This window comes from Stegostoma tigrinum, chromosome 10 (assembly GCF_030684315.1).
Source record: "Stegostoma tigrinum isolate sSteTig4 chromosome 10, sSteTig4.hap1, whole genome shotgun sequence".
NCBI lineage: Eukaryota > Metazoa > Chordata > Chondrichthyes > Orectolobiformes > Stegostomatidae > Stegostoma > Stegostoma tigrinum.
In genome coordinates this window covers 81,569,895-81,586,220 of record NC_081363.1, presented here as the reverse complement: position 1 = coordinate 81,586,220, position 16,326 = coordinate 81,569,895, and the positions used below count along the sequence as shown (strand labels likewise).

Here is a 16,326-nt window from a genome sequence, read left to right as displayed (position 1 = left end):
TCTCCCCCCCGTCACTTCTCCCCCCCGTCACTTCTCCCCTCCTCGCCCCTGTCACTTTTCCCCCCTCCCACCGTCACTTCTCCCCCCCTCCCCCCCGTACTTCTCCCCCCCGTCACTTCTCCCCCCCGTCACTTCTCCCCCCCGTCACTTCTCCCCCCCCGTCACTTCTCCCCTCCGCCCCCCCGTCACTTCTCCCCCGCCCCCCCGTCACTTCTCCCCCGCTCCCCCCCGTCACTTCTCCCCCCTCCCCCGTCACTTCTCCCCCCTCGCCCCCCCGTCACTTCTCCCCCCGCATCACTTCTCACCCCGTCACTACTGCGCCCCGCACCGTCACTTCTCCCCCGCTCCCTCTTTCCCGTCACTTCTCCCCCAGCTCCCTCCCTCCCTCCTGTCACCTCTCCCCCCCTCCCCCCATCACTTCTTCCCCCTCCCCCCATCACTTCTTCCCCCTCCCCCCATCACTTCTTCCCCCTCCCCCATCACTTCTCCTCCCCCCCATCACTTCTCCCCCCCCTCCCCCCCCATCACTTCTCCCCCCCTCCCCCTGTCACTTCTCCCCCGCCCCTTTCCCGTCACTTCTCCCCCTCCCCCCGTCACTTCTCCCACCCTCCCCCCGTCACTTCTCCCACCCTCCCCCCCTCCCCCCGTCACTTCTCCCCCCCTCCCCCCGTCACTTCTCCCCCCCTCCCCCCGTCACTTCTCCCCCCCTCCCCCCGTCACTTCTCCCCCCCTCCCCCCGTCACTTCTCCCCCCCTCCCCTCGTCACTTCTCCCCTCCTCGCCCCTGTCACTTTTCCCCCCTCCCACCGTCACTTCTCCCCCCCTCCCCCCCGTCACTTCTCCCCCCCCGTCACTTCTCCCCCCCTCCCCCCCGTCACTTCTCCCCCCTCCCCCCGTCACTTCTCCCCCTCCCCCCGTCACTTCTCCCCCTCCCCCCCGTCACTTCTCCCCCTCCCCCCCGTCACTTCTCCCCCCCCCGTCACTTCTCCCCTCCGCCCCCCCGTCACTTCTCCCCCGCCCCCCCATCACTTCTCCCCCGCCCCCCCGTCACTTCTCCCCCGCCCCCCGTCACTTCTCCCCCCTCCCCCGTCACTTCTCCCCCCTCGCCCCCCGTCACTTCTCCCCCCTCCCCCGTCACTTCTCCCCCCTCGCCCCCCGTCACTTCTCCCCCCGCATCACTTCTCACCCCGTCACTACTGCCCCCCGCACCGTCACTTCTCCCCCGCTCCCTCTTTCCCGTCACTTCTCCCCCAGCTCCCTCCCTCCCTCCTGTCACCTCTCCCCCCCTCCCCCCATCACTTCTTCCCCCTCCCCCCATCACTTCTTCCCCCTCCCCCCATCACTTCTTCCCCCTCCCCCATCACTTCTCCTCCCCCCCATCACTTCTCCCCCCCTCCCCCCCCATCACTTCTCCCCCCTCCCCCCCATCACTTCTCCCCCCCTCCCCCCCCATCACTTCTCCCCCCCTCCCCCCCATCACTTCTACCCCCCTCCCCCCCATCACTTCTTCCCATCATCACTTCTCACCCCGATCACTTCTCCGTGCCCCCCATCACTTCTCCCCACTGTCCCCCATCACTTCTCCCCCCATCACTTCTCCCCCGCCTCCCCCCGTCACTTCTCTCCCCCTCCCCCCCATCACTTCACTACCTCTCCCCTCCATCACCTCTTCCCCCCTCCCCCCCATCAACTATCCCCCACATCACCTCTCCCTCCCTCCCCCATCACCTCTTCCCCGCCTCCCCGCCATCACCACCCACCCAACACCTCTCCTCCCCTCCTCCATCACCTCTCCCCCTATCGCCTCTCCCCCCTCCCCATCACCTGTTCCCCCCCCATCACTTCTCCCCCCCATCACTTCTCCCCCCATCACTTCTCCCCCCCATCACTTCTCCCCCCATCACTTCTTCTCCCCCCATCACTTCTTCTCCCCCCATCACTTCTTCTCCCCCCATCACTTCTTCTCCCCCCATCACTTCTTCCCCCCCATCACTTCTTCCCCCCCATCACTTCTTCCCCCCATCACTTCTCTACCCCCTCCCCCCATCACTTCTCCCCCCCAATCACTTCTCCGCCCCCTCCCCACCATCACTTCTCCGCCCCCCTCCCCCATCACTTCTCCGCCCCCTCCCCCCATCACTTCTCCCCCCTCCCCCCTACCACCTCTTCCCACCTCACCCCTCCCCACTTCGCCCCCTCCCCCTTCCCCATCCCCTTCCTCCCCTCCCCCTTCCTCCCCTCCCCTTCTTCCCCCCTCCCCTCCTTCCCCACTTCCCCTTCCCCTCAGTACTTCTCCCCCACCATCACTTCTGCCCCCACATCACTTCTCACTTCTCCCCCGCCACCATCACTTCTCCCCCCTCCCCCCATCACTTCTCCCCCCCTCCTGCCCATCACTTCTCCCCCCCTCCTGCCCATCACTTCTCCCCCCCCACCATCACTTCTCCCCCCCATCACTTCTCCCCGCTTCCCCCATCACTTCTCCCCCCCCCCCGATCACTTCGTTCCCCCCCGATCACTTCTCTCCCCCGCCATCGCTTCTCTCCCCGTCCCCCATCACTTCTCTCCCCGTCCCCCATCACTTCTCTCCCCCCCATCACTTCTCCCCTGCTCCCCGCCATCACTTCTCCCCCCCTCCCCCATCACTTCTCCCCCGCATCACTTCTCCCCGCGTCCCCCGCATCACTTCTCCCCCCGTCCCCCGCATCACTTCTCCCCCCGTCCCCCGCATCACTTCTCCCCGCCTCCCCCCCATTACTTCTCCCCGCGTCCCCCGCATCACTTCTCCGCCACCTCACTTCTCGCCCCCCCATCACTTCTCGCCCCCCCATCACTTCTCGCCCCCCCATCACTTCTCGCCCCCCCATCACTTCTCGCCCCCATCACTTCTCGCCCCCCCATCACTTCTCGCCCCCCATCACTTCTCCCCCCCATCATTTCTCCCCCCCCATCACTTCGTTCCCCCCCGATCACTTCTCTCCCCCGCCATCACTTCTCCCCCCCCTTCCCCATCACTTCTACCCCGCTCCCCCCACCACTTCTACCCCGCTCCCCCACCGCTTCTCCCCCCCACTCCCGTCACTCCTCCCCCACCTCCCCCCATCACGTCTCCCCCCCATCACTTCGTTCCCCCCCGATCACTTCTCTCCCCCGCCATCGCTTCTCTCCCCCTCCCCCATCACTTCTCTCCCCCCCATCACTTCTCCCCCCATCACTTCTCCCCCCTCCATCACTTCTACCCCGCTCCCCCCACCTTTTCTACCCCGCTCCCCCCACCGCTTCTCCCCCCCCCACCGCTTCTCCCCCCCCCCCCCGTCACTTCTCCCCCCCCGTCACTTCTCCCCCCCCGTCACTTCTCCCCCCCACCGTCACTTCTCCCCCCCCGTCACTTCTCCCCCCCCGTCACTTCTCCCCCCCCGTCACTTCTCCCCCCCCCCGTCACTTCTCCCCCCCCCGTCACTTCTTCCCCCCCCGTCACTTCTTCCCCCCCCGTCACTTCTTCCCCCCCCGTCACTTCTCCCCCCCGTCACTTCTTCCCCCCCGTCACTTCTTCCCCCCCGTCACTTCTTCCCCCCCGTCACTTATCCCCCCCCGTCACTTATTCCCCCCCCGTCACTCCCCCCCCCGTCACTTCTCCCCCCCCCGTCACTTCTCCCCCCACCCCGTCACTTCTCCCCCCCCACCGTCACTTCTCCCTTCCCCGTCAGTTGTCCCTTCCCCGTCACTTCTCCCTTCCCCGTCACTTATCCCACCCTCCCCGTCACTACTCCACCCATCACTTCTCTACCTCTCCCACCCTCCCCCCATCACCTCTCCCCCATCACCTCTCCCTCCCTCCCCCCATCACCTCTTCTCCCCTCCCCACCATCACCACCCACCCATCACCTCTCCCCCCCTCCCCCCATCACTTCTCCCCCCTCCCCCCATCACTTCTCCCCCCTTCCCACCCATCACTTCTCCCCCCCTTCCCACCCATCACTTCTCCCCCCCCTCCCACCCATCACTTCTCCCCCCCCTCCCACCCATCACTTCTCCCCCCTCCCCCATCACTGCTCATCCCTCCCCCCATCAATTCTCCCCCCCATCACTTCTATCCCCCCTCCCCCCATCACTTCTATCCTCCCTGCCCGCCATCACTTCTCCCCCCTCCCCCCATCATTCCTCCCCCCTCCCCCTCATCATTTCTCCCCCTCCCGCCCCATCATTTCTCCCCCTCCCCCCCATCATTTCTCCCACCTCCCCCCCATCATTTCCTCCCCCTCTCCCCCCTTCTCCCCTCTCCCCCCTTCTCCCCTCTCCCCCCTTCTCCCCTCTCCCCCCTTCTCCCCCTCCCCCCTTCTCCCCCTCCCCCCTTCTCCCCTCTCCCCCCCTTCTCCCCCTCCCCCCTTCTCCCCCTCCCCCGTCTCCCCCCATCACTTCTCCACCCTCTCCCCTCCCCCATCACTTCTCCCCCTCCCCCCATCACTTCTCCCCCTCCCCCCATCACTTCTTCCCAACCTCCCCCCAACCTCCCCCCAACCTCCCCCCATCCTCCCCCCATCCTCCCCATCACTTCTCCCCATCACTTCTCCCCCCATCACTTCTCCCCCCTCCCCCCATCACTTCTCCCCATTCTCACTCCTTCCCCCCCCCACCCCACTTCTCGTCCCTTCCCCCCTCACCCCCTTTCCACCCCGCCCCATCACTTCTCTGCCCCCCCTCCCCATCACTTCTGTCCTCCCCCCCCATCACTTCTCTCCCCCCCATCACTTCTCTCCCCCCCATCCCGTCTCCCCCTCCCCTCACCCCCCCTCCCCTCACCCCCCCTCCCCTCACCCCCCCTCCCCTCACCCCCCTCCCCCCAATCCCTTCTCCCCCCAATCCCTTCTCCCCCCAATCCCTTCTCCCCCCAATCCCTTCTCCCCCCTCCCACCGTACCCCTTCCCCCCTCCCCCCGTCACATCTCCCCTCTCCCCCCCCGTCACTTCTCCCCCCCCCGTCACTTCTCCCCCCCCCGTCACTTCTCCCCCCCCGTCACTTCTCCCCTCCCCGTCACTTCTCCCCCCCTCCCCGTCACTTCTCCCCCCCTCCCCGTCACTTCTCCCCCCCCATCACTTCTCTCCCCCCCTCCCCATCACTTCTGTCCTCCCCCCCATCACTTGTCTCCCCCCCATCACTTCTCTCCCCCCCATCCCGTCTCCCCCGATCCCTACTCCCCCCTCCCCTCACCCCCTCCTCCCCTCACCCCTTTTCCCCCCAATCCCTTCTCCCCCCAATCCCTTCTCCCCCCAATCCCTTCTCCCCCAATCCCTTCTCCCCCCTCCCCCCCGTCCCCCTTCCCCCCTCCCCCCGTCACATCTCCCCTCTCCCCCCCCGTCACTTCTCCCTTCCCCGTCACATCTCCCCTCCCCCCCCCGTCACATCTCCCCTCCCCCCCCGTCACTTCTCCCCCCCTCCCCGTCACTTCTCCCCCCCTCCCCGTCACTTCTCCCCCACTCCCCGTCACATCTCCCCCCCTCCCCGTCACATCTCCCCCCCGTCACTTCTCTCCCCCTCCCCCCCGTCACTTCTCTCCCCCTCCCCCCCGTCACTACTCCCCCTTCCCCCGTCACTGCTCCCCCCCGTCACTTCTCTACCTCTCCCACCCTCCCCCATCACCTCTTCTCCCCTTCCCACCATCACCACCCACCCATCACCTCTCCCTCCCTCCCCCCATCAATTCTCCCCCCTCCCCCCATCAATTCTCCCCCTCCCCCCATCAATTCTCCCCCTCCCACCATCACTTCTCCCCCCCTCCCCCATCACTTCTCCGCCCCCTCCCCATCACGTCCCCTCACTTCTCCCCCCCTCACTTCTCCCCCCCTCACTTCTCCCCCCCTCACTTCTACCCCCCTCACTTCTCCCCCCCTCCCCCCATCACTTCTCCCCCCCTCCCCCCATCACTTCTCCCCCCCTCCCCCCATCACTTCTCCCCCCCTCCCCCCATCACTTCTCCCCCCATCACTTCTCCCCCCCATCACTTCTCCCCCCCATCACTTCTCCCCCCCCTCACTTCTCCCCCCCCTCACTTCTCCCCCCCTCACTTCTCCCCCCCTCACTTCTCCCCCCCTCACTTCTTCCCCCCCTCACTTCTTCCCCCCCTCACTTCTTCCCCCCCTCACTTCTTCCCCCCTCACTTCTTCCCCCCCTCACTTCTTCCCCCCTCACTTCTGCCCCCCCCTCACTTCTGCCCCCCCCTCACTTCTGCCCCCCCCTCACTTCTGCCCCCCCCTCACTTCTGCCCCCCATCACTTCTGCCCCCCATCACTTCTCTTCCCCCCCCACTCCCCCATCACTTCTGTTCCCCCCCACTCCCCCCATCACTTCTCCCCCGCCACACCCCCATCACTTCCCCCCTCCCCCCATCACTCCCCCCCATCACTCCCCCCCCATCACTCCCCCCCCATCACTCCCCCCCCATCACTCCCCCCCCATCACTCCCCCCCATCACTTCTCCCCCCCTCCACCCCATCCCTCTCCCCCCCGCGCCCCATCACTTCTGCCCCCCATCACTTCTCCCCCCCATCACTTCTCCCCCCCATCACTTCTCCCCCCACTCCCCCATCACTTCTCCCCACCATCACTTCTCTCCCCCCTCCCCCATCACTTCTATCCCCCCTCCCCCATCACTACTCTCCCCCCTCCCCCATCACTTCTCCCCCCCATCACTTCTCCCCCCCCTCCCCCATCACTTCTCTCCCCACCTCCCCCATCACTTCTCTCCCCCCCCCATCACTTCTCTCCCCCCCCATCACTTCTCTCGCCCCCATCACTTCTCTCCCCATCACTTCTCTACCGCCTCCCCCGATCACCTCTCCCCCCCATCCCCCCCATCACTTGCCTCCCCCCCATCCCCCCCATCACTTCTCTCCCCCCTCCCCATCACTTCTCTCCCCCCATCACTTCTCTCCCCGCCTCCCCCCATCACTTCTCCCCCCGCTCCCCCAACACTTCTCCCCCCCTCCCCCATCACGTCTCCCCCCGTCCCCCATCACTTCTCCACCCCTCCCCCCATCACTTCTCCCCCTCCCCCCATCACTTCTCCCCCCATCAATACTCCCCCCTCCCCCCATCAATTCTCCCCCCTCCCCCATCACTTCTCCCCCCCATCACTTCTCCCCCCCATCACTTCTCCCCCCCTCCCCCCTCACTTCTACCCCCCTCCCCCCTCACTTCTACCCCCCTCCCCCCTCACTTCTCCCCCCCCTCCCCCCTCACTTCTCCCCCCCTCCCCATCACTTCTCCGCCCCCTCCCCCCATCACTTCTCCCCCCCCACCATCACTTCTCCCCCCCTCCTGCCCGTCACTTCTCCCCCCCCCGCCCATCACTACTCCCCCCCCGCCCATCACTACTCCCCCCCCATCACTTCTCCCCGCTTCCCCCATCACTTCTCCCCCACCTCCCCCCGTCACTTCTCCCTTGCCCGTCACTTCTCACCCCGTCACTACTTCCCCCCCCTTTCCCGTCACTTCTCCCCCTGCCCCCCCGTCACTTCTCCCCCCCTCCCTCCCGTCACTTCTCCCCCGCCTCCCTCCCGTCACTTCTCCCCCGCCTCCCTCCCGTCACTTCTCCCCCGCCTCCCTCCCGTCACTTCTCTCCCCCGTCCCTGCCGTCACTTCTCCCCCCTCCCCGCCATCACTTCTCCCCGCCATCACTTCTCCCCGCCATCACTTCTCCCCGCCATCACTTCTCCCCCCGATCACTTCTTCCCCCCGATCACTTCTTCCCCCCGATCACTTCTTCCCCCCATCACTTCTTCCCCCCCCATCACTTCTTCCCCCCCCATCACTTCTTCCCCCCCCATCACTTCTTCCCCCCCCATCACTTCTTCCCCCCCATCACTTCTTCCCCCCATCACTTCTTACCCCATCACTTCTCTACCCCCTCCCCCCATCACTTCTCTCCCCCAGCACTTCTCCCCCCCTCCCCCCATCACTTCTCCGCCCCCTCCCCCCATCACTTCTCCCCCCTCCCCCATCACTTCTCCCCCTACCACCTCTTCCCACCTCACCCCTCCCCACTTCCCCCCCTCCCCCTTCCCCTCCTCCCCCTTCCCCTTCCCCTTCCTCCCCTTCCCCTTCCTCCCCTCCCCCTTCTTCCCCCCCTCCTCCCCCCTCCCCTCCTTCCCCCACTCCTTCCCCACTTCCCCTTCCCCTCAGCACTTCTCCCCCACCATCACTTCTGCCCCCACATCACTTCTCCCCCCTCACCCCATCACTTCTCCCCCACCTCCCCCATCACTTCTCCCCCATCACTTCTCCCCCCTCTCCCCCCATCACTTCTCCCCCCTCTCCCCCCATCACTTCTCCCCCCCTCCCCCCATCACTTCTCCCCCCCTCCCACCATCACTTCTCCCCCACCGATCACTTCTCCGCGCCCCCCATCACTTCTCCCCACTGTCCCCCCATCAATTTTCTCCCCCATCACCTCTCCCTCTTCTCCCCCCATCACTTCTCCCCCCTTCTCCCCGTCACTTCTCTCCCCCTCCCCCCGTCACTTCTCTCCCCCTCCCCCCGTCACTTCTCTCCCCCTCCCCCCGTCACTTCTCTCCCCCTCCCCGCCGTCACTTCTCTCCCCCTCCCCCCGTCACTTCTCTCCCCCTCCCCCCGTCACTTCTCTCCCCCTCCCCCCCGTCACTTCTCTCCCCCTCCCCCCCGTCACTTCTCTCCCTCTCCCCCCCGTCACTTCTCTCCCCCTCCCCACCGTCACTTCTCTACCTCTCCCCTCCATCACTGTCCCCCCCTCACCCCCATCACCTCTTCCCCCCCATCACCTCTTCCCCCCCATCACCTCTTCCCCCCTCCCCGCCATCACCACCCACCCATCACCTCTCCCCGTCTCCCCCCATCACCTCTCACCCCATCACCTCTCCCCCCTCCCCCATCACCTCTCCCCCCTCCCCCATCACCTCTCCCCCCCCGCCCATCACCTCTCCCCCCCCGCCCATCACCTCTCCCCCCCCGCCCATCACCTCTCCCCCCCGCCCATCACCTCTACCCCCCGCCCATCACCTCTCCCCCCCCGCCCATCACCTGTCCCCCCCCCGCCCATCACTTGTCCCCCCCCCGCCCATCACTTGTCCCCCCCCCGCCCATCACTTGTCCCCCCCCCGCCCATCACCTCTTCCCCCCTCCCCGCCATCACCACCCACCCATCACCTCTCCCCGTCTCCCCCCATCACCTCTCACCCCATCACCTCTCCCCCCTCCCCCATCACCTCTCCCCCCTCCCCCATCACCTCTCCCCCCCCGCCCATCACCTCTCCCCCCCCGCCCATCACCTCTCCCCCCCCGCCCATCACTTGTCCCCCCCGCCCATCACTTGTCCCCCCCCCGCCCATCACTTGTCCCCCCCCCGCCCATCACTTGTCCCCCCCCCGCCCATCACCTCTCCCCCCCCCGCCCATCACCTCTCCCCCCCCCCGCCCATCACCTCTCCCCCCCCGCCCATCACCTCTCCCCCCTCCCCCATTACTTGTCCCCCCCCGCCCATCACTTCTCCCCCCCCCGATCACTTCTCCCCCCCCGATCACTTCTCCCCCTGATCACTTCTCCCGCCCCTCCACCCGATCACTTCTCCCCCCACTCCCCCCATCATTCCTCCCCTCCCCTCATTATTCCTCCCCTCCCCTCATTATTCCTCCCCTCCCCCCATCATTCCCCACTCCCCCATCACTCCTCCCCCCCATCACTCCTCCCCCCTCCCCATCACTCCTCCCCCCCTCACCCATCACTCCTCACCCATCACTCCTCCCCCCCTCACCAATCACTCCTCCCCCCCACCCATCACTTCTGCCCCACGTCACCCATCACTCCTCCCCCCCCACCCATCACTTCTGCCCCCCCTCCTCCTCCCCTCACCCATCACTCCTCCCCCCTTCACCCATCATTCTCCCCCCTCCCCCATCACATCCTCCCCCCGCCCACCCATCACTCGTCCCCCCCGCCCATCACTCGTTTCCCCCGCGACCCATCACTTGTCCACCCCCGCCCGCCCACATCACTCGTCCCCCCCCGCCCGCCCGCCCACATCACTCGTTCGCCCCTCCCGCCCCATCACTCGTTCGCCCCCTCCCGCCCATCACTCGTCCCCCCCCTCCCGCCCATCACTCGTCCCCCCCCTCCCGCCCATCACTCGTCCCCCCCCTCCCGCCCATCACTCGTCTCCCCCCCTCCCGCCCATCACTCGTCCCCCCCTTTCCCGCCCATCACTCGTCCCCCCTTTCCCGCCCATCACTCGTCCCCCCTTTCCCGCCCATCACTCGTCCCCCCTTTCCCGCCCATCACTCGTCCCCCCTTTCCCGCCCATCACTCGTCCCCCCTTTCCCGCCCATCACTCGTCCCCCCTTTCCCGCCCATCACTCGTCCCCCCTTTCCCGCCCATCACTCGTCAACCCCTACCGCCCATCACTCGTCCCCCCCCCGCCCATCACTCGTCCCCCCCCCGCCCATCACTCGTCCCCCCCCCCCGCCCATCACTCGTCCCCCCCCGCCCATCACTCGTCCCCCCCCGCCCATCACTCGTCCCCCCCCGCCCATCACTCGTCCCCCCCCGCCCATCACTCGTCCGGCCCATCACTCGTCCCCCCCCGCCCATCACTCGTCCCCCCCGCCCATCACTCGTCCCCCCCCACCCATCACTCGTCCTGCCCATCACTCGTCCCCCCCCCGCCCATCACTCGTCCCCCCCCCGCCCATCACTCGTCCCCCCCCGCCCATCACTCGTCCCCCCCCGCCCATCACTCGTCCCCCCCGCCCATCACTCGTCCCCCCCCGCCCATCACTCGTCCCCCCCGCCCATCACTCGTCCCCCCCCACCCATCACTCGTCCTGCCCATCACTCGTCCCCCCCCCGCCCATCACTCGTCCCCCCCCGCCCATCACTCGTCCCCCCCGCCCATCACTCGTCCCCCCCGCCCATCACTCGTCCCCCCCGCCCATCACTCGTCCCCCCCGCCCATCACTCGTCTCCCCCGCCCATCACTCGTCCCCCCCGCCCATCACTCGTCCCCCCCCGCCCATCACTCGTCCCCCCCCGCCCATCACTCGTCCCCCCCCCGCCCATCACTCGTCCCCCCCCGCCCATCACTCGTCCCCCCCCGCCCATCACTCGTCCCCCCCCCGCACATCACTCGTCCCCCCCCGCCCATCACTCGTCCCCCGCCCGCCCATCACTCGTCCCCCCCCGCCCGCCCATCACTCGTCCCCCCCCGCCCGCCCATCACTCGTCCCCCCCCCGCCCGCCCATCACTCGTCCCCCCCCCGCCCGCCCATCACTCGTCCCCCCCCGCCGGCCCATCACTCGTCCCCCCCCCGCCCGCCCATCACTCGTCCCCCCCCCGCCCGCCCATCACTCGTCCCCCCCCCGCCCGCCCATCACTCGTCCCCCACCCGCCCGCCCGCCCATCACTCGTCCCCCACCCGCCCGCCCGCCCATCACTCGTCCCCCCCCCGCCCGCCCATCACTCGTCCCCCCCCCCGCCCGCCCATCACTCGTCCCTCCCCGCCCGCCCATCACTCGTCCCTCCCTGCCCATCACTCGTCCCCCCCTCCCGCCTATCACTCGTCCCCCCCCCACCCATCACTCGTCCCCCCCCACCCATCACTCGTCCCCCCCCACCCATCACTCGTCCCCACCCTCCCGCCCATCACATGTCCCCCCCCGCCCATCACATGTCCCCCCCCGCCCATCACATGTCCCCCCCCGCCCATCACTTGTCCCCCCCCGCCCACCACTTGTCCCCCCCCGCCCACCACTTGTCCCCCCCCCGCCCATCACTTGTCCCCCCCCCGCCCATCACTTGTCCCCCCCCGCCCATCACTTGCCCCCCCCGCCCATCACTTGCCCTCCCGCCCATCACTTGTCCCCCCCTCCCGCCTATCACTCGTCCCCCCCCACCCATCACTTGTCCCCACCCTCCCGCCCATCACTTGTTCCCCCCCGCCCACCACTTGTCCCCCCCCGCCCACCACTTGTCCCCCCCGCCCACCACTTGTCCCCCCCTCCCCCCCATCACTTGTCCCCCCCTCCCCCCCATCACTTGTCCCCCCCTCCCCCCCATCACTTGTCCCCCCCTCCCCCCCATCACTTGTCCCCCCCTCCCCCCCATCACTTGTCCCCCTCTCCCCCCATCACTTGTCCCCCCTCCCCCAACATTCCCCTCTCTCTCTCCCCCACCTTCTCCCCTGTCATTCTGCACCCTGTCCCCCCATCACTCCACTGTCCCATCACACCCCTCCCCTTCATTCCCTCTCCCATTACCCCTCCCTTATGCATTACGTCCCTCCCTTTCTCCCCATCACTCACACCGCCATTACTTCCCTTTCCTCCATCACTGACCCCCATTCTCTTCCCCTCATCACTTACCTCCCCAGCACTTTGTCCTCGTCCCCATCAGTTCCTCCCACTTCCCCCATCTCATGTCCCTCCCCTATCGTCCTCACCTCCACTTCCACCCCCTCCCCCAATCACTTCCACTCCCTCCCCCAGCATATCTTCTCCCCCATCACTTCCCCCTCCCCATCACTTCCCCCTCCCCATCACTTCCCCCTCCCCATCACTTCCCCCTCCCCATCACTTCCCCCTCCCCATCACTTCCCCCTCCCCATCACTTCCCCCTCCCCATCACTTCCCCCCTCTCCCATTGCTTCCCTCCCATCATTTCCCTCCTCCCCCGTCACTTCACCCCTATCACTTTGCCTCCATCACTTCCCCCCCATCCCTTCCCCATCCCTTCTGCCCCTTCCTCCCATCATTTCCCCCTCCCCCACCCTCCTCATTTCCCCCCCATCATTTCCACTCCCCATAAGTCCCCCCTTCACTTCCTCTCCCATCATTTCTGCCTTCTCCCCCATCACTTCCCCCACCATCATGCTCCTATTACTTCCCCTCTCACCCTCATCTCTACCCCCCCCCCAAATCCCCAACACTCCCTCCCTCCACAATGACTCGCCCCTCCTCCATCCTTTCCCCCACTCTCCCCCCCTCAATAAGTCCCCCCATTACTTCCCCCTTCCACAACACCCTCCCACTCTCACGTTACTTCCTCCATCACATCTCTCTTACTCTGTCGTATCCCCCTTCCCCCCATCAAATCCTCTGTCCCCATCACTTCCACCCCCTTCCCCATTACATCCTCCCCACCCCCACCACTTCCTTGCCTCCGCCATCACTCATTCCCCATCTCCTCTACCCATCACTTCCCATCCTCTCTCCAACCATTCCCATCCTCCCTCCCATCACTTCCCTCCTCTCCCTTATCACTTCCCCTTCCTCACCATCACTTCCCCCACCCTAAACCCCCTGCCCCTCCCTCATCACTTACCCTCCCCATCATATCCCCCTCCTCCCCTTCTTGCTACCCCCTCCTTGCACCTCACTACCCCTTTCCCACCTCACTGCAGCACTTGCCATGATCATATCCTCCCTCTCCACATCATTTGCCCCGACTTTGCCCATCACATCCCCAATTCACCCCCATTCTCCCTCCCCACATCACTTCCCCCCCACCTCCATCATCCCCTCTCCCTTTTCACTCCCCATCTCCCCCCATCACTTCTCTCCCTCTCCCCTCTTCAGTCACCCCTCATTACCCCCATCATCCCTGCTCGCCCCCCCCGATCACACCCCTTTCCTCACTCCTCCATCACTTCGCCCCCTCGTCCTCACTCATTCCCACTCCTTCCTTTCCCCCCCTCCCCTCATCACACTCCTCCTCCCCTTAAACCTAGTGCCAAAGCTATGGGTGTCTGTGCATGGGGTGCTGCTCCACCATGGGAACCTACATTTTACAGATCCCTCACTGAACCCTTCCTCTTTGCCAACTGTGGTTCGTTTGGCAGCAGTCTTGTCTCTGAATTGCAAGGCTTTTGGTTGAATTCCCACTCCAGGGCTTGAGCACAAAATCATTGCTGACACTCGAGTAATGTCCTGAGCCACTGCTGCATGTTTGGAGCTTCTGGCTTTGAATTAGAGTCCCCTCTGCCAGGTCAGGTGTTTTAGGATTTGTGGCGCAAGGATGTTTTTCCCGGTTGTTTCTTCAAGCAACGTCACAGAAATAGATTATCTTGTTGTTGCTTGTGGGAGTCCTAGACAAGATTGTAACTGAGATTTTTATCGAGTTGCAATGGAATAAGATGATGGTTAGAATTATACATGTGTTCTACAGTCAGGCACAGTTTCAAAACCAATTTGCCTTGACACAGCAATGAGTTGTAATGGTGCTCACTAAATCCAGGTCTTGCTCAATATTGACAAGAACGCCTTGAATCATAGAATCACAGAGAATGGAAGAGACTCCTCAGGCCATCACGTTTATACTGCCAAAAATATACTACAATCACACTTGGAGATAGTAAGAACTGCAGATGCTGGAGTCAGAGATAACACAATGTGGAGCTGGATGAACACAGCAGGCCAAGCAGTATCAGAGGAGCAGAAAAGTTGATGTTTTGGGTCAGCACTCTTTTTCAGAAACTTCCAACCTGAAACGTCAACTTTCCTGCTCCTCCGATGCTGCCTGGCCAGCTGTGTTCCTCCAGCTCCACACTGTGTTATCTACATCTACACTTGTCCCACTTTCCCACATTATAGTTGTAGCCTTAAATATTATGATCTGTTTGATGTAACAAAAGTACCATCATCCATAATATCTCCTTTCACTGTCTGAAGATGTTTGGTGCATTTTTCTTATAAAGAGCATTGGTGAGATTTTCTACAAAGCTATTTGGACAAACTCTTACGGCAATTCATTTCTAAATGTTTACAAGCTCAATGTTTAGTTGGCTGTAGGAGTAAGTAGCTTTGCCTTTCCCTTAGTAAGAATTATTATTTTACAGATTATGTCTTTTTTGAGAATTCTTCAAGCAACCCATTCTTGATCAGAAGAATAGAGGAATTACACAAGGTAAATGATCTTCACATTGAGATTCTGTTGCATCAGCGAGCTTCGCTATCATCCTATGAAGATCTGTGTAGAGTTGTGGTTTTTCAGTGCTGTGTATCTTGGGTGCAAACAGAAGTTTCACTTATTCCTTTTAATATTTACAGGATCTCTAAACTTTGAAAGGATTTAATCATGACAGCAAATTTACTATAAACCGTCCATTAACTGTGCATCTGAAGTGCAACATAATTTATTTGCTTGCTGACATTGCCAAATCAGCCAGTTTTCAAAGTGATATACACTGTATTTTGTTCTGACTGTGACATGCCCTTAGTCATTGTTTGAATTGTATTCAAGCGTTTGTGTAACATATTTGGAGGTGAGCGTAGGATATATTAAGAAAAACTTCTAAAAACAGTCAGTCATTGAGAACTTTTCAACTAGTTAAAAAGTCTGTCTCCTATAAGACTATAAAAGTTCATGACTTCCAAACCCTTTAAAGTTTCAATAGCTGAAACTGCAGACACTTGAAGCCTCTAACCTTGTTTAAGTTTACAGTGTGAAATTAACTCACGGGCCACTTGTATAATATGGTGAACAACTTGGACAATGATACGTGGTCAAACCTTCACCCATCGAATTTAAGGTTGTAGAGATTGTAGGTGCAATATTCGCAGGAGACTGTCAATATTAGAATAGCGGCTATATTACTAGACTTGTGACTCAAAGAAGCAGGCCTGGACTTTTATCCTCAGGGTAGGTATCGCGACTCTAGAAAACATTGGTTTGATTCACCTGCTCAAGGACTGGATCTTTATTGCCAAGGTGTTAGATGCCACCTGTAGTCAGACAAGGTGAGCCAGGAAAAAGCTTGGAGGCAGCCAAGCCCAACCGGGTGCTGTGAAATCTCATCCCAGTTAGATTGCAGACAGAAAAGTTTCCGGACGTCACCCCTGACATGCCTTCAGCTCCCACAAATGCCACCTACCTCATATATGGCCTCCCATGATGCCCACACCAAGGTGTGCCCTCCCCTGAACAACTCAAGTGACCCCTCATGTCTCCATGCTAGCTGTGGCACTTTGAAACTCATTCAGCCAGTATGCACAAACCCTATATTGAGAGTAGGATGTATTAAGAAAATCTTTTAAAAAGTCAGTCATTGAGAACTTGCCAATAAGTTTTTAAAAAAAAGTCTTTCTTAAGACAATAAAGGATCATGTTATCTAAATCCTTTAAAGTTTCAATAGCTGAAACTGCAGGCACTTGAAACTCTAACCTTATTTAAGTTTACATTGTGAAATTAATAGTAGAGATGAGAGAGCTTGAGCTGTCTTTCAAGCAGGGAATATTTCATCAGAAGTGAGAATATCTGGACTCTTGGCTGAGCTTCATTTTGTATGACTCCAAACAGCCTGCACTCA

At 63.1% G+C, this 16,326-nt stretch overlaps 1 protein-coding gene across 5 annotated transcripts in view; it reads left to right on the top strand.

The window, feature by feature from the left end:
• Nucleotides 1-16,326, top strand: part of mta1 (metastasis associated 1) — a 128,488-nt gene that overhangs the window by 29,840 nt on the left and 82,322 nt on the right. For all 5 annotated transcript variants that reach the window (XM_048537725.2, XM_059649307.1, XM_048537728.2 and 2 more), the window contains exon 2: nt 14,856-14,923. In XM_048537725.2, coding sequence (XP_048393682.1) covers nt 14,856-14,923 — 68 coding nt within the window. The remainder of the gene's footprint in view (nt 1-14,855; nt 14,924-16,326) is intronic.